The sequence below is a fragment of the Salvelinus fontinalis genome, chromosome 2, assembly GCF_029448725.1.
Source record: "Salvelinus fontinalis isolate EN_2023a chromosome 2, ASM2944872v1, whole genome shotgun sequence".
NCBI classification, from domain to species: Eukaryota; Metazoa; Chordata; class Actinopteri; order Salmoniformes; family Salmonidae; genus Salvelinus; species Salvelinus fontinalis.
In genome coordinates, this window is record NC_074666.1 from 24475247 (window position 1) to 24493760 (window position 18514).

The 18514-nt window shown below is 42.4% G+C and overlaps 2 protein-coding genes and 2 pseudogenes across 2 annotated transcripts; all 4 read right to left on the reverse strand.

Moving 5' to 3' along the window:
- Positions 1-248: 248 nt before the first annotated feature.
- LOC129815206 (protocadherin gamma-A11-like) lies at positions 249-2473 on the reverse strand. The gene has a single exon (XM_055868725.1). The coding sequence runs from the start codon at positions 2398-2400 to the stop codon at positions 1132-1134; it is 1269 nt and encodes a 422-aa protein (XP_055724700.1). The 5' UTR covers positions 2401-2473; the 3' UTR covers positions 249-1131.
- A 2027-nt stretch (positions 2474-4500) lies between these two features.
- On the reverse strand, positions 4501-6812 carry LOC129815197 (protocadherin beta-1-like). Its single transcript, XM_055868713.1, has one exon. It carries the CDS (start codon positions 5710-5712, stop codon positions 4570-4572), a length of 1143 nt encoding a protein of 380 aa, XP_055724688.1. The 5' UTR covers positions 5713-6812; the 3' UTR covers positions 4501-4569.
- Positions 6813-9383: 2571 nt separating this feature from the next.
- Positions 9384-11694, reverse strand: LOC129815190 (protocadherin gamma-A4-like; annotated as a pseudogene).
- A 1842-nt stretch (positions 11695-13536) lies between these two features.
- LOC129815186 (protocadherin gamma-A11-like) lies at positions 13537-15759 on the reverse strand (annotated as a pseudogene).
- Between the last annotated feature and the right edge of the window lie 2755 nt (positions 15760-18514).

The window sequence follows — 18514 nt, forward strand, 5'->3', positions numbered from 1 at the left end:
GAGAGCATTAGACCGAAAGAGAGGGAGACGATGGTGAAAGAGATGCATCAATACACAACAAAGCCTATAAAACAACCCTGATCAGGAGTACATATGAATTTCAATATGCCCTCTCACCTCTCCATCGATATCAGCATCCGTCTGATCTCTCATTTCACTCTGCATTGTCCCCATGCGACTCACATCCACCAGTGTGTTCTGGCTATAAGGCCTCGCAAACTTCACACCACTCATCCTAGAGTCAGTGGTTCCCTACACTTCATAGTTGTATACACGCTGTAGGGTTCCCAGGGTCCCGTCTGGGAAAACGGGAGGGTAATATGGGATAACAGGGAGGTTTGCTGCAGATTTATAGAATAATTTATTCTGTTTCCACCGGTAGATTTTCACAGAAATTATACCAATAATCGAAAAAATAAAAAGCAGTGAAACCACAACAAGTGCCAAAATTTAAAAAAAAGTCAGGTTATCATTGTATTCCTTGTCGTGCGTAAAGTCAGGGTGTTCTGAGATCACTTCAGGGAAGCTGTCCGCCACCGCCACATTCACATTGACTGTAGCTGATCGAGAGGGCTGCCCGTTGTCCGCCACTATAACAGTGAGTTTTTGTTTCACAGCATCTTTATCAGTGACCTGGCGTATGGTTCTTATTTCTCCATTCTGTAAACCCACTTCAAACAGCGCCCTGTCTGACGCTTTCTGCAGTTTATATGAGAGCCAGGCATTCTGTCCAGAGTCCACATCAATAGCCACCACTTTAGTGACAAGAAAGCCCACATCTGCTGAACGAGGCACCATTTCAGCCACCAGAGAGCTAATAGTCTGTACTGGGTAGAGAACCTGAGGAGCGTTGTCGTTCTGGTCTTGGATAGAAATATGTACAGTAACAGTTTCACTGAATATAACCGTCTCGCGCGGTTATATTAAAATGAAACTGTTTAAGTTGCTCATAATCAAATGAGCCCACCGCATGAATAACTCCATTCTCTGAATTTACCGAGACCAGTGAAGAGACCTGTACCCCATTTATATCCCTGTCCTCCAGGTAGTAGGACAAGCGCGCATTTTGACCAGAGTCAGCATCACTCGCTCTGATAGTAAATATGGAGACCCCCGGCGAATTGTTCTCTGTTAGAAATGCCTCATAGACACAGCGGTCAAAGGCCGTGGGTTGTCATTCACATCTGTCACTTTCACTGTCACTGTTTTATTACTGAAGAGAATCGGTGTCCAGTCGACTGATACATTTATGGTGACGTTGTATTCTGAAATCGATTCTCGGTCGAGGATGCCATCAGTTACTAAGCTATAATAGTCGGTCATTGACGACTCAATTTTGAATGGCATATCTGGGTTTATAGAACAGTGCACCACGCCGTTTTTTCCAGCATCTGCATCCTCTACATTTATCACGGCTACTGTAGTTCCAGGAGGGGAATTCTCTGCTATGGTATTGGAAAAAGACATCAGTTGTATTGTTGGAGAATTATCATTTTCATCAAAAATTTCAATAACAACTTTACATGTATTGGTAAGACCACCATGGTCTCTTGCTTTTACATTTAATTGGTAGTTTTTCTCCTTTTCATAATCTAACTGGGCTGACATTGTTATCTCCCCCGTTTCCGCATTCATCTGAAATAGACCATTCGCTTCCCTGCTTACATGGGCAATAGAATAGGACACTTTCCCGTACGACCCACTATCAGCATCAGCAGCGCTTACATTTGTTATAAAGGTTCCTATTGGGGAATTTTCTTTTATATCTGCTTTATAAACAGACTGGCTGCAAACGGGGGCATTATCATTGGCATCTATTACAATTACATGGATATGAAGAGTGCCAGATTTTTGAGGATCACCCCCATCGTTTGCTATAAGCAACAGCGTAAATTCCTCCTGTCTCTCTTTATCTAACGGATTTTGCAAAATCATCTCGACATATTTCTCTCCGTCAGTTAGGCTATGTAACTCTAGAGTGAAATTATTTACTGGTTTCAGGGTATAGCTTTGGATACTATTACCGCCCACGTCCCGGTCCTCTGCACTGTCTAACGAGAAGCGAGCTCCAGATACGGCAGATTTGCTAATTTCCAGGTTAACACTATCTCTCTGAAAGGAAGGGGCATTGTCGTTTATATCCCGGACCTCGACTGTTATTCGATACAATTGGATGGGATTTTCGATTATAACCTCAAAACTAAAGCTGCAAGGCGTAGTCTGGTTGCAGAGCTCCTTTCTGTCTATTCTCTCTTTAACAACCAGAGTGCCTTTGTCTCTGTTGAGATCAACATACTGACGACTCCCCTTTGTTACAATGCGAGCTTTACCAGTAACAAGTCGACTGACCTCCAAACCCAAGTCCTTCGCAATATTACCGACAAAAGATCCCTCTGCCATCTCCTCTAGGATGGAGTATCGTGCTTGTCCTGTCACATTGTCAACCCAGATCACGCAAAAAACAATGCATAGTACTTGCCATCTGTAACCAAAGCCTTTCCTCCACAGGCTGAGTGGAACATCGAACAAACGCCAAATATCCATTGTAATGATTATTTAAATGGTAAAGTCGTAATCCAAATGACAACCCGATGAATTCCAAAATAAAATATCTCGAGGTATTGCCAATACCTGCATTTATCCTTCTCGGCTACAGAGTATAGCAATATTGAGGTAGGGATCACTGCGCAGCCACCCATGAGCCAATAGAATAACGTCTTGTTAACCAACAGCGGCCCTCAGTTAAAAACATGAAAATGCACCGAATTAATAGTGATTATGCCTCTACAGACCTTATCATTCCTCTAAAGACACAACCTCCCATTGGACTCTAGTTTAGATCCAGCCCACGAATGAACCAATGAGACATTTCTATTTTACACGAATGCATGGCATACAGTGGCTCAATATGGATAACCAAACACTGCAAACTCACAAGTACAACCACAACAGAAACAACTATTATTTTATTTTTGTCCAGGAAGGTGTGCTGTGACAGCCTGAATATGACATTTTATACGAATTGCAATACACACACTTTGACAAGCATTTCATTTTTCTACAACACGATTCGAAAAGCCCAAACATTATGGATGAGAGCAAACCCCGTGGGTTTAATTCAGGACGAAGACAGGCAAACAAGATGAAAAAAATGATCTCAATAACCTAAATAACCTATACTCGACCTGGGTTCATGCCTATTTAAATACTTATGTTCTGTGTATTTGAGTATTTTCAAATATTGTGGTCGAAATACTTATATTTGAAGTTGTAAAATGTCAGCGTCTCACCTGCTCAGGAGAATCCGGGTCATCCAGAAAGCTTTTCTCATTCTGAGAAGGTTGCAAGGTCGCATTGTCTCTGGTCATAGTAGAGCTCGGGTCCACTATTAAAACGTGCCGACTAAAAGGTCTGGCGAATTTACAGTCACTCTTCCTTGTGTCAGTCGTCATGCACACCTCATAGTTGTACACGTGTTGCAGAGTCCCTGTCCCCCCGGCGTCTGAGAAACGGGGTGGATAATATGGAATCACTGGGAGATTGGAATGGAAGTTACGTGATTGTCTCCACCTGTAGATCTTAACTGATATTATAACTAATACACACGAGATGACGAGAAAAGACACGACAGCCAAGGCCAAAATTAAATAAAATGTAAAGTGATCGTGGTATTCTTTGTCATGCGTCAAGTCACTGAATTCTGAGATCACTTCAGGGAAGCTGTCCACCAGCGCCACATTCACATTGACTGTAGCTGATCGAGAGGGCTGCCCGTTGTCCGCCACTACAACAGTGAGTTTTTGTTTCACAGCATCTTTATCAGTGACCTGGCGTATGGTTCTTATTTCTCCGTTCTGTAAACCCACTTCAAACAGCGCCCTGTCTGACGCTTTCTGCAGTTTATATGAGAGCCAGGCATTCTGTCCATAGTCCACATCAACAGCCACCACTTTAGTGACAAGATAGCCCACATCTGCTGAACGAGGCACCATTTCAGCCACCAGAGAGCTACTCGTCTGTACTGGGTAGAGAACCTGAGGAGTGTTGTCATTCTGATCTTGAATTATTAACTTTATAGTCAAGTTACTGTTAAGTGGAGGGGAGCCTCCATCTTGCGCTATAACGTGGAATTCAAAAGCTTTGATTTGTTCGTAATCAAAGCATCTCACTGCATAAATCACTCCTGTTTCAGAATTAATCAATATTGAAGATGAAATAGAATTCCCTCCCACCTGCGATTCCTCCAAGAAATAGGAGACCCTGGCGTTCTGACCCCAGTCTTCATCTTTGGCCTGGACCAAACCAATTGACACACCTGGGAAGTTGTTTTCCAATATCCGAGCTGTGTACTCGCTTTTATCGAGCACTGGCACATTGTCGTTCACATCAGAGATTCTTATGCGAAGGGTCTTATTGTGACGTAATGAGGGAAGACCTTTGTCCACCGCTGTCACTGTGACGTTATACTCAGACACAACCTCACGGTCTAAAACACTGTTGTTTAGTAAAGTGTAATAGTTCGCTAATGAAGATTGTATCTTAAAGGGAAGAGAATGGTCGATGGAACAATTAACATGACCATTTTGTCCAGTCCAAGTCTTTCACATTAACAATGGCGACAGTTGTCCCCGGGGGAGAGTCCTCGGGGATGGTATTGGAAAAAGATGTCAATGCTATAACGGGGGGATTGTCATTCACATCTATCACTTCAATTACTACTTTGCAAGATTTTGAGAGACCACCTATATCTTTGGCAATTACATTAATTTGAAACTGCTTAGTTTTCTCATAGTCGATTATACCTGATACTCGTATTTCTCCACTGCTTGGATTTAGTGTGAACACCATAGCATTTTGTTGTGTAAGGTGGTCAATGTAATATTCTAACTGACCATTACTGCCCACATCTGCGTCGGTCGCAATCACTGTTGCTACTAAAGTCCCTTTAGGGGAATTCTCCAAAACAGAGGCTTTGTATACGGCTTGACTAAAAACCGGAGCATTATCATTGGCATCCAAAACATTAACTTTTATGCTCACGGTCCCTGTTCTCCGCGGATTTCCTCCGTCGGCAGCTGTCAATGTTAGAAACATTTCACCTTCCTTCTCTCTATCTAAAGGACTTTGCAAAACCATCTCCGCATATTTACCACCATCAGCAAACGTTTGTTCTTTTAAAGTAAAATGCGTCGAAGGTTTAAGACTGTAGCTTTGCAGGGCATTTAAACCTACATCAGGATCCACGGCACTGCCTAAAATAAATTGAGCTCCAGGCGATGCTACTTCACTGATATTCAGGGTCATTTCCTTATTCGCAAAGGCAGGTGCATTATCGTTGATATCGAGTATTTCCACAGTTATACTAAATAATTCCATTGGATTTTCTAGAACCATTTCGAAGTTGAAGCTACAGGGGGAAGCGTGTCCACACAGCTCCTCTCTGTCTATGCGCTGTTTGACCAGCAGAATCCCTTTGTCCGCGTTCAGCTCTACACAATCCTTTTCCTCACTAACAATGCGGGCCCGGACAGATTTTAGTCTTCGGATATCTAGTCCCAAATGCTTTGAGAGATCCCCAATCAAAGACCCTCGTACCATTTCCTCTGGAATCGAATATCGCACCTGGCATCGAACCATATGCGACAAGAGGGCACACACAATAATCAATCGTGCTTGCCATTGTGGCGTTCGATTTTGCTTTCCCTCAAACATTTCGGAAAAAACAGCAAAAATATAAATTTCTGGACAGAAATATTGAGTAGCCTTGATGCACAACTCTCTCTTAGTCCATCTAAATCAGCTATATTGGTAATCTATCCGTGTTGATTTTCATTCCTGTTTGATTATAGATATCTTCCCCCGAATGTTGTATCAGCTCATATGAATCCATCAGACAGGAGGTTCTGTGAATTTGAAGCTTATATCTCGTCCTACTGTCCAACAGCGGCACTCAGAGTCCAGAGCGCAGACTATCATCATGTCGAAATGATACACAGCCAACTAAAGACAGACTGTTTTATAACACAGTCCATAACTAAGCCTACATCAGCAAATGGAAGATTATTGCACTGTGTATTGTCAGTAAACACTTTTTATAACATTTTCTTTGAAAAAAAAACAATTTGGAGCACGTTTGATATTTCAGCACCATGGAGAGCGACAGCTCCAACCTGAAACCAACAAAATTAGACCTTTCAGACCAATACTAAACATGAATACTGTTTCAGGACTTAAAAATGTGTATGCTATAACTGTTTCACCATATACCAATAATAAACAATTGATCACCAGCAAATCTATGATGCTTCATGTGTTTAACCCTGACTGCAACGTTTCATAATTCACAGCCCCCACCAATATACCCAAGTCTGAAATATCTGACAAGCTGTAGTTAATGTTTTATTCATCAAAGTTGCCAACTTTGCATCCCTCTATTTCCATGTAACTAGGGGTGAAACTGAGAGGCAAATCGGCCTCTCACAGAGCGAGGTCAGAGGTCATCACAGGATGAGACAGACAGTGTGTCAAAGCAGTGAAGCATGATGCCGTCTATCCACAGCACAACTTCCACATGTTCCCCAAATCAACCTACACACGTCCTGCTGCAGGCTTACACATCCGTGAGACATCAAGGCTTGTCTTTACCACACTCTAACAATCACTGGCAGGCATGATAGTCTAGGGTCCTCTGCACTAGAATATCACTGACACATTCATACACCTCTTACAATATCACAATAGAAATTGCATTACCAGATCTTTATACAAAATATGTACTTTGATGAATAAAACATTAATTACAGCTTGTCAGATATTTCAGACTTGGGTATATTGGTTGGTGCTATGAATTATGAAACGTTGCAGTCAGGGTTAAACACATGAAGCATCATGGATTTGCTGGTGATCAACGAGATCAGATGCCACATAATTCAAATAATAAGAAATATATTTGAGCAGGGATGGAAGGCTGGGGATCTACAAAAATAATAATTCTCCTGACCTACTTTAGAATTGTGTGGCAGTGCTGAGCAGAGTTGTCATACTGCAGTATGTGTGTATGTGTGTCTGCAGTGCTGAGCAGAGTTGTCATACTGCAGTATGTGTGTATGTGTGTCTGCAGTGCTGAGCAGTTGTCACACTGCAGTATGTGTGTATGTGTGTCTGCAGTGCTGAGCAGAGTTGTCATACTGCAGTATGTGTGTATGTGTGTCTGCAGTGCTGAGCAGAGTTGTCATACTGCAGTATGTGTGTATGTGTGTCTGCAGTGCTGAGCTGTGTGAAGTTCAGCGTGAAGTATACTTTGTGTTACTGGGCAATTGTGTGTGAGTGATTATGCTTTGTGGGCCACTACTGGGATGTCTTTTCAGTACAATGTTCTGTGTGTAACTGGTAAGAAATACGATGGACTGCTGTGTGGTGTGCAGCACAATGCTAACAATGCTAATTGTCTTTGCTAATGACAAGTTGTGTTCGTATTGCTTTGTGTGCTACTGTGTGAGCAGTGTGCTTGAGATGGTCAATGGCCAATGTTGAAGGAACTGAGGGAACCACTGAGTTTAACATCAGATAGACATGTAATCATGAAAAGGGCTACACAGTTAGGCCTGTACAATGACCTGCTATTGTGTAGGCCTACATGGCAACTGCACGAGCCACCAATTTCCCTAATTTGCATATGTGTCTACAAGTAAAGAAGAAGAAAATATGTTTTTTTACCTTCAGATGTCCAAATGATGGTTCAATGGGAGAGGGTAAAAAGACAAGAAACAAATGAAAGAAGAGTGTTAAAAACACAATACAGGTTTACATGCACTTACAAGAAGAATGACCTATAGCAGAATTGTGTTATACATCTATGGTCATCTCTTTCAGACCCCTATAAGCAGCGACATTACTACTGTAAAAAAAGCCATTAGAAAAGTATGTGTTCGTGACAAATAATACAAATAGCTGGTTTATTCTCTCCATTGGGCCACTTTTAAGCCATAGTGTCACTTTTCTGTGTATGCTTTACACAGAGGAGTGCAAGAGAAGGCTGGTTCTGACTGGCATATAGACTTGGATGGAACATGTTCTTCATTAGAGACTTGGAAGCTGACAGTATGACCCTGGGGTGACCTCAGGTAAAACAGGCTGGCCCCTTTACACTAGCTTTATCATGATGCGATGCCAGGGCCAACAGTCTAGTCTCTTCACATAGCCCAAAAAAACAGGCTAGCCTCTTCACATTGCCATTTCCACCTCTGGGTGAAATATTAAACTCTGGGTGATTCTGCTCAAGACCAGAGTTGAAAAGTCTGACCTTGGTTGACAAATTCAGGTTTACTTAAAGACCATAGAAATGTGCACAGCTATCATCAGCAAGATTTTCCTGAAAATAAAAGACATGAACACATTTAGATGTTAAAGATGTCTTCAGCATTTAGCTTCCTTTATAACGTTTCTGACATAGCATAGTCCCTAATGTTTTCATGGCAGAACAAATACTGCTGCATAAGTACGAAAATGTCTCCTGATTTGCATTCTTCAACGGTTTAAAAATCTAAATGTGAGACAATTGTGTCCAACTCCAGAATGAGTTAACTTTACCCTAAAGGCTTTGAGCCTCTTCTGACCCAAGGCCAAAGTGAAAATCTGGTAATATGGAATGACGGGATGACCCAAGGGTCGCCCAGGTGTCCAATGATGGGTCAAAGGATGCAACAGCCAAGGAGCATGAATGTCAACAATATTTTTATTTTACTTTCAGTGATCATTGACCTGTGTTTCACCGCTCATCCTTCCCACTGCCACAAGCCAAGAGCCTTGTCTACCTCTACCTGGGAGCATGGTTCTATTTGACCCAATTCTCATGGTGTTATACCTGTGATCCCACCTCTTGGTCCTGGATGAAGGAATTCTAGTATGGATCATCACACACAGTTGAAACTACTGGAAGGAGACCAAACAAATACATTTCCTCTCTCCCACCCTTTATCTACACCAGTATCACACATGTCATTGACATAACTTTTTTCATTACCATAGTCAAATATTTTGGTCCAATGTCAATTGCTTCACCTGGACTCCTCTTTAGTGCAAGACCAGCCAGCAGTGCACTGTCATTGTAAGATCTGACAAATTTGAAGTCACGGGTGCGTGAGCCCGTTGTCAGGTATGCGTCATAATTATTACTACGCAGTGTTCCTGCTCCGTCCACCTCTGCATAGTTGGGAGGGAAATACGCACTGGGAACAGCGACTGCTCCATCAAACAACAATCTAGGCTTTCTCCTATGGCAGAACCTCACGGCCAGAATGAGAATAATGAAAGTCAGGAAAAAGGTAGAAACAGAGACCAGTGCTATTATCAAATAGAAAGTTAGTTTGGAACGATCTTCATAAGCCATGTCTTTCAGTTCTGGAACATCAGCCAAGTTGTCTAAAATATGAGTAAATATACATCACGCGCTGAAGAGAGAGAGGTCAGTCCGTTATCATTCACTGATATAACAAGGTTCTGCTTCAAACTGTCAGATTCAGAAATGTCCCACTGTGCCCCGATCTCTCTGCTGTGGAGACCAATAGTGAAAAGTCCCGGATCAGTTAACTTCACGATCTGATATGAAAGCCAAGCATTCTGTCCAGAGTCAGCATCCACAGCTATCACCTTGGAAACCAGGGAACACACCAGAGCAGCTTTGGGGACCATCTCGGTCATCAAGGAGTTCCCTGCTGGAGCAGGGTATAATATCTGGGGAGAGTTATCATTCTCATCTGTTATAACATGGACTTTGAAGCTCCTAAACTGCTCATGATCAAATGCTCCCACAGCACGGATCACCCCTGTGTCTCCGTTGATGGATAAAAATTAGTAAACTGAAACACTGTTGATCTCACTGGGCAATAGAGAATAGACCACTGAACCGTTCTGTCTCCAGTCTGGGTCTCTGGCTGTAACAGAACACATAGAGGAGACAGGCTTGTTATTTTCAGTCACATAGGTGCTGTAGGATTGTTCTTCAAAGACAGGTGGGTTGTCATTCACGTCTGACACAGATAAATTAATAGTCTTTGAGGAGGAAAAGGGTGGAGACCCCTCGTCAGTGGCAGTGATAGTTAAATTATAATCTGATATTATCTCACGGTCTAGTTCACTGGTTGTTACCAGAGAGTCATAGTTTTTAATCAAAGGCTTTAGTTTGAAAGGAACATTCTGTTGAATGGAGCAGTGGATCTGTCTATTTCCCAATGTCAAAAACATGATGAAAATCATGTCCTTAGTGTATCAAATAAAGCAGACATTACCTTTCTTCCATCATGGGAAACCCAAAGCAGAGTCCTCTGTAGCTCAGTCGGTAAAGCATTAATGATGCCACCTCTGTGCCAGGTAACACGTTCTCAGGGATGGAATTTTTCAAAGATTCTACGAATATCACAGGTGCATTGTCATTTATATCTGTGATTTCGACAATTACTTTTGTCATGGAAACTAAACTAGATCCATCATTCGCCTGGATAGGCATTTCATAATATGTTTCCAATTCGAAATCTATTAGTCCAATTACTCTGATATCTCCAGTATCCATTTGAATAGAAAACAGCTTCGCTGCTTTATCAGATGTACCACTGTAATCATAGCTCACTTCCCCATTGTGTCCCTCGTCAGTATCCGTTGCACTAACTGTAGCTACCATGGTACCCAAAGGAGAATTTTCCAGAAGACTGACTTTATAGGCGTCTTGACTAAATACTGGAATATTGCCATTTGCATCCAACACAGTGACGTATCACTACAGTTCCAGATCTCTGTGGAGTTCCACCATCAACCGCAGTAAGTAACAACGTCACCTTCTGCTGTTGTTCTCGATCCAATTCCTTCTCTAACATCAACTCGCCATATTTACCACCGTCTGTATTTGTACGAACAGCCAAAACAAAATGTGCATTCCTCTCGGGCGTATGGCTTTGAACTGCGTTTAATCCTATGTTCTCATCATGGGCTTCATCTAGGAAAAAACGTTGCCCTTTATCCGCTAACTCTAATTTCTAATTCTATGTGGCCACTAGAAAATACCGGTGAATTGTCATTTATATTCTGAATTTGAACAGTAATACGGTTTAACTCTAAAGGATTTTCAAGTGCGAGCTCGTATTTCAAAGTACACGAAACCCTTGGACCGCACAGCTCTATCTATTGTTTCAGCGATAATCAAATCCCCCGAGTTAGCATTGATATCACAGTAGCGTGTTCTGCTGCCAGCCATGTCTAAACGAGCCTCACGCGCCGACAGCCTCTTAGCATCCAACCCGAAATCCTTTGCTATATTTCCGACCACAGATCCACGTTTCATCTCCTCCGGAATAGAATAGCTCATATCTCCGTGGCTCGTGTTCAGTTTTAACAGAGAAAGGAGAGTCACACAGAGTATTGAGTCAGAGAAAAGGTTGTGTCCCATCTTCGAGGTAAGCCTACTGAAATGCTGCATAGTCTGGTTGGTCTTGATGAAAAGATATTTAAATAAAATAATATAGGTTGTACAGCAGTAGGCTAAACGAAGAGACGAGACGCAGCGCCTACAACCAGATTATCCCCCGAAATTATTATGTCACGCAGAGGGTGTTTTCTTGCTTTGAATATTACGGTTGTGGGAGGAGAGGCTGAGGAGAGATATATCTGTTCACGGCTGGTGTATAGCGACACACTGAGTATTTATATCAACACTGCCGTTACTGATTGTAAAAAAAGGTGGAGGATTTGAGGCTCAACATGCTTAGAGACCCATGTTTCTATGTCTGACATTTGATGAAATAAGCGATAGTCTACACTTCACACGCTTTAGGCTGTATTATAGTAAACAATCAAAGTCAGAGGTAGCCGATACGGAGTCTGCTATTATAAGGTCCGATATTGAACTACAGAAGACTTCGCAAGAAGTTGGAAAACATCACAAAGAATTGCAAAAACAGCAGCAGAGTATAAACAAACAAACAAACAAACATCATACTAAATCAAATCCGTATTCACTGTATAGTCTCAGGTAAATCCTCCATTGTATAAACGGATGTATCTATGTATGCTAGATTTCAAATAATTATATTCGTTTTCCTGAAGCACCATTGATATATAAAATAACGAATAATCATATGAAATAATGATTTCAAATGGTTGTAAAAATCCATGATGAGTTTCCTTAGAAAAAGGTAAGACCAGAAAAAGTTAAACTATCGATATCTTTAACCTTCCTGCTGTGTTCCAATCGAATTGGACCGATTTACAAGTTTTCTCTCTGAAAAATGTAGTTCATTTAATCTGATTGTCATAAGGTTCCATGACTTTGTCCACACAGAGCATCTGAACACACTAAATATATTTTAATGATTTTCACTACATTTTGGGTGTTTTATTTAACTTGTGGTGTTTCCTGTCAAAAAATTACTTGTCATTAGAAATTAATGGGTGAGACTACAATTAGTGTAGAAAATTGAGTTCAGGCACATGCCCATTCATCAGATGCACACACTTCCTCTCTCCTCTCCCATCTGTGTTTGAGCACACACACCTCACTCCCCTTCTTGGCTTCCACTGCAAACCCCACGGGAACCTTTCCCCAATAGAATCTTTCCCCCAAGGGAACCACACCTGTTGGCATTCTCACAAACAATCGCAACATTGTTTCAGTAATATATAGAACTTTCTCGCAGCTCTGGTATTTAAAGCTTTTTTGATGCCTGTGGCGGTCATTTTAGACCGGGAACTAAGAATGAATTAACATGAAACGAACACAACAGGAGGGTAAATCTATCGTCTGCCTTGGCCATGCAGCATTTATGGTGACATGGCCTCTGCAGAAGTCAGGGCATTCATACTTCTTGCGATTCACGGAGCAGCGCAGAGCTGTTGAGCAGGGCTGTTGTGAAGGAAGTTGTCAAGGAAGTGAGTTTGTGTTTATACGGGACCTCCCGCCCCCACCTTCCGTCAATCAATCATGTCAATGCGGAGCTATTCGGAGCCCGCCGCATTGTTACGATATTTGGGTTCTGCACGGCTACGCGGTACAGAGCTCAAATTGTCCTCTGCATGCCTCTGCAGGCTACGCAATTGCGTCACACCCTCCATACGGAGCGTCCGTACTCATTTTCCAATCAAACATAATTGTCTTTTAGTCATTCCATTCCGGAAGCCTGCAGAGATGTGGGCGCTGTCCATAATAGTGGTGCTGAAAGACCAACGACCTCGAATAGGCGAACGGCTGCCATAGGATCTCTTAAACCTTCTGTCGACACTACACGAAAAAAGACAGAAAGACACTTTTAGCAAATATTTTGAGCCTGTGGCTACCCATTTCAAAGTTCACTATGTCCAGAAATGGTTTCAAAACATAAAAAAATGGGCGCTGAATCAAAATATTTTAATGGACAAAGTTATCATAAGAGTGAGGAACAAAACCAATGGCAGAAAGTAAGCACACTGGAACAGTTTACTACACTTATTGAATTAAGTCTAGGCTAAACAAGCCTACCATGCTTTAAATGCTTATGAGCTTTCAATGGATATTCAAACTGCACATTTCAATTTGGTAACTCAGTCAATTATATCAGGCCACTGTTATCTTACCTCATCACAATCTTCTGCACTGTTCTGAGTAATTGTACTTTCTCCAATAGGCTCAACTGGTCTATTCATTGTAAGATCAGCAGGCAGCGTGCTGTCATTGTACGATCTTACAAACTTGAAGTCACTGGTACGTGAACCCGCTGTCATGTATGCGTCCACCTGTGCATAGTTGGGAGGGAAATACGCACTGTGAATAGCGACTGCTCCATTAAACAACATTCTAGGCTTTCTCCTATGGCAGAACCTAATGGCCAGGATGACAATAATGAAAGTCAGGAAAAAAGTGGTGATAGAAACCAGTGCGATGATCAAATAGGAAGTTAGTTTGGAACTATCCTCAGAAGCCATGTCTCAGTTCTGGAACATCAGCCAAGTTGTCTAAAATATGAGTAAATATACATCACGCGTTGAAGAGAGAGAGGTCAGTCCGTTATCATTCACTGATATAACAAGGTTCTGCTTCAAACTGTCAGATTCAGAAATGTCCCACTGTGCCCTGATCTCTCTGCTGTGGAGTGAGCCAGAGCAGTTTTGGGGACCATCTCAGTCATCAAGGAGTTCCCTGCTTGATCGGGGTTTAACATCTGGGGAGAGTTATCATTCTCATCTGTTATGAAGACACTCACAGCCACGTTATTGCTGAGTGGAGGAGAACCATTGTCTCTGGCTACAACGTGGACTTTGAAGCTCCTCAACTGCTCTTAATAAAATGCTCTAACAGCATGGATCACCCCCGTGTCTCCATTTATGAATACAAATGATGAAACCGGAACCCCATTGACTTCATTGGGTAATATAGAATATACCACAGTACCGTTCTGTCTCCAGTCTGGGTCTATGGCTGTAACAGAACACATAGAGGAGACAGGCTTGTTATTTTCAGTCACATAGGTGCTGTAGGATTGTTCTTCAAAGACAGGTGAGTTGTCATTTATATCAGAAATGTGGAAAATCAAAATAACACTTGAAGACAAGGACGGCGTTCCTCCATCGGTTGCTATTATGGTGACATTATATTCAGATATTTGCTCCTGATCCAGGGGGGCTCTGCTTATTAAGGTGCAGTAGTTTTTAATTGAGGATTGGAGTTTAAAATGTAGGTTTTCCACAATGAAGCCCTTCACTCTGCTGTTCTCTCCATGATCCTTGTCCTTAACATTAATAACAGCTATTTCAGTGCCTGCTGGATCGTTCTCTGGAATCGGATTGGTAACGGATTTTACAGTTATTGTGGGTGCATTGTCATTTATGTCAGTTATTTCTACAAGGACTTTGCAGTGTCCAGTCTGACCACCGCCATCCTCCGCCTGAATCACTTCATAAGACGAGGCCTTTTCGTGGTCAAGCTCGCCTACTACTGTAATCTCCCCACTGTTTTGGTCAATGTGGAATAAACCCTTGCTTCTTTCAGACACATGATTAACGTAATACGCTATTTGATCATTTGCTCCCTCATCATTATCAGATGCAGTTACCTTGACAATAGAGGTGCCCGGATATTAATTTTTTATCACGTTAACTGTATAAAGAGTTTGTGTGAAAACAGGGGCGTTATCATTAACATCTATGACGACAACCTGAATGACTGCACTCCCTGACCGCAGAGGATTACCCCCATCCATTGCCGTCAGTGTTAGTGAATGCTCCCCTTCTTTCTCTTGGTCGAGGTTATTTTTCAAAACAAGTTCCACATACCTTTCTTTACAGCCTTTTGATTCCAACACAAAGTACTCATTATATTAACATAATTTGATTAAAACCTTTCGGAAAAATGGGAGGGTCATTATTGTCCTGTATTTCCACCACGATATTATGCAGTTCCAAAGTGTTCTCCAAGATGAACTCAAAATGCAAGAGACAGGGTGAGGTGGTTCCACAAAGCATCTCCCTGTCGATTATATAGAGAACAATGAGATCTCCGGAGTCCAAGTCTATTCCACAGTACAGTTTCTCTCCCTGGTAATCAACTCGGGCTTTCCGAACCCTCAGTCGCCTAACATCCAAACAAAGGTCACTACTCAAGCTCCCGATTACATGTTTTGTCTTTGTCTCCTCAGGAACAGAATATCTCATGTCCGCAACAGAGGCCTGATTGATGGTAAGCAAAATCACAGTACACTGCATACGCCATTTAGATCCGCACGGTGTAGTAAATATCGGCATACTCACTTAGGCCAATGGCAATGTCACAAAAAAAAATGTATATGTCAACAAGCACAATATCGACGAGGAATCTTACAAACACCAGTACAGCACATTAAGCTCCGCAATGCACGCAATGGCCGAGTGGATAAATCCTGCTCATATGGCTAAAAACGAAATGGGAGTGTTTAAAGGCCCAATAGCATAGAGTTGGTGAGGAGCGACGCCATGAGGCTAAATAAAAGAATACAGGAGCTATTACTGTGTACAGTCGTGGCCAGATGTTTTGAGAATGACACAAATATTAATTTCCACAAAGTTTACTGCTTCAGTGTCTTTACATATTTTGTCAGATGTTACTATGGAATACTGAAGTATAATTACAAACATTTCAGAAGTGTCTAAGGCTTTTATTGACAATTACATGAAGTTGATGCAGAGTCAATATTTGCAGTGTTGACCCTTCTTTTTCAAGACCTCTGCAATCCGCCCTGGCATGCTCTCAATTAACTCCTGGGCCACATCCTGACTGATGGCAGCCCATTCTTGCATAATCAATGCTTGGAGTTTGTCAGAATTTGTGGGTTTTTGTTTGTCCATCCGCATCTTGAGGATTGACCACATGTCACATGTTTCCAAGATGGCGTAGCAGTGCAGACGTGGTTTGTCGTCCTCTCGTTTACTTTTTGTATGTTTCATCTTTTTTGTATATATTCAATTTTTTTTCAATCTCTTTTTCTATTTTTAAATTAAATATACCTCTGGAAACCCGCCTCACTCAATGTGACACGGATCCGCTATTTGTTTTAGATCTTATAGCCAAAACTTTCATCAGAAGCTAGCCAGCTAATTAGCTACTAGCTATTTAGTCATTGTTAGCCACTGCTAGCGGCCTTTACCCTCTGCTCTGGCAACACCCGTTTTTAGCCTGGATAATACTTGCCAGCCTCGGACTGTTTTCCCCACTACAACGCCGGATTCCTGCCGTAAACCCTGGACCATTACTACTGATCATCACAGCTAGCTAGCTGCCACTGAGTCACCCAGCCCCGAAGCTAGCCCTGAGCCAGGCGCATCTCCCGGCTAGCAAACGAAATTACCACAACTACAATACCTCTTTCGCCATCTGGCCCGGTCCCTTTGTCGACACGGCGCCCCACCGTACCACCACGACTGGTCCGCAGACGTAACTCCATCCGCTGTGCCTTCAACCGGCCTTTGCCGGACGTCGGAGCAGACGCTTCTACTTACCCCGGCCTGCTAACTTTAAACGCTTTGTCTCCCGCGGGCTAGCGTAGCAACGACTACCCCTCACCCAGTATAACCAGCGTGTCCAGAGATGCAACCTCTCTTATCATCACTCAGTGCCTGGGCTTACCTCCACTGTACCCGCACCCCACCATACCCCTGTCTGCACATTATGCCCTGAATGTATTCTACCACGCCCAGAAATCTGATCCTTTTATTCTCTGTCCCCAACGCACTAGACGACCAGTTTTGCTAGCCTTTAGCAGTACCCTCATCCTACTCCTCCTCTGTTCCTTGGGTGATGTGGAGGCTAACCCAGGCCCTGCGTGTCCACAGGCACTCTCATTTGTTGACTTCTGTTATCAAAAATGCCTTGGTTTCATGCATGTTAACATCAGAAGCCTCCTCCCTAAGTTTGTTTTACTCACTGCTTAAGCACACTCCGCCAACCCTGATGTCCTTGCCATGTCTGAATCCTGGCTTAGGAAGGCCACCAAAAATTCTGAGATTTCCATATCCAACAACAACATTTTCCATCAAGATAGAACTGCCAAAGGGGGAGGAGTTGCAATCTACTGCAGAGATAGCTTGCAAAGTTCTGCCATACTTTCCAGGTCTATGCCCAAACAGTTCGAGTTTCTAATTTTTAAAATTAATCTCTCCAGAAATAAATCTCTCACTGTTGCCACCTGTTATAGACCCCCCTCAGCTCCCAGCTGTGCCCTGGACACCATATGTAAATCGATTGCCCCCCATCTATCTTCAGTTTGTTCTGTTAGGTGACATAAACTGGGATATGCTTAACACCCCAGCAGTCCTACAATCTAAGATAGCTGCCCTCAATCTCACACAAATTATCAAGGAAACCACCAGGCACAACCCTAAATCCGTAAACATGGGCACCCTCATAGATATTATCCTGACCAACTTGCCCTCCAAATACACCTCTGCTGTTTTCAATCAGAATCTCAGTGATCACTGCCTCATTGCCTGCATCCGCTATGGGTCCGCGGTCAAACAACCACCCCTCATCAATACAATATGCATATTATTAGTACTATTGGATAGAAAACACTATCTAGTTTCTAAAACCGTTTGAATTATATCTGTGGGTGAAACAGAACTGGACTTAGAGCAATTTTCCTATGTGTATGTCAGAATGCAGAATTTTGCTGGCTGTTCTGAGACCTGTGTATTAATTTGCCTGTCCTCTATTGGTTGAGATGCACTGCATACGCCTTCCCCTGGGTGTCAGCGAATAGGGAGACTTGAAATGGAGTTTCTACGTAGTTCCCAAAGGTTATAAATTGCTTGGAACCGAAGTGTCCCATCTTTACACTCTTCGCTCTGACGCAGGGAGGGTCTTTGCATGTCATTTTTGAAGCTCCCGTTTTAGCTCCTAGATATATCCGGCTCTGTTTTTATTCGATATAGGTGTTGAAGACATCGTAATGTTGTTATTTTAAACCAAATTATATCAGTTTATGTCAGTATATTGCGATTTTCGGGTATTTATTTTCGTGACGTT

Coding starts and splice junctions, on each gene's coding strand:
- LOC129815206 (XM_055868725.1), bottom strand. CDS start 2,400: ATGGCAGAGGGATCTTTTGTCGGTAATATTGCGAAGGACTTGGGTTTG.
- LOC129815197 (XM_055868713.1), bottom strand. CDS start 5,712: ATGTTTGAGGGAAAGCAAAATCGAACGCCACAATGGCAAGCACGATTG.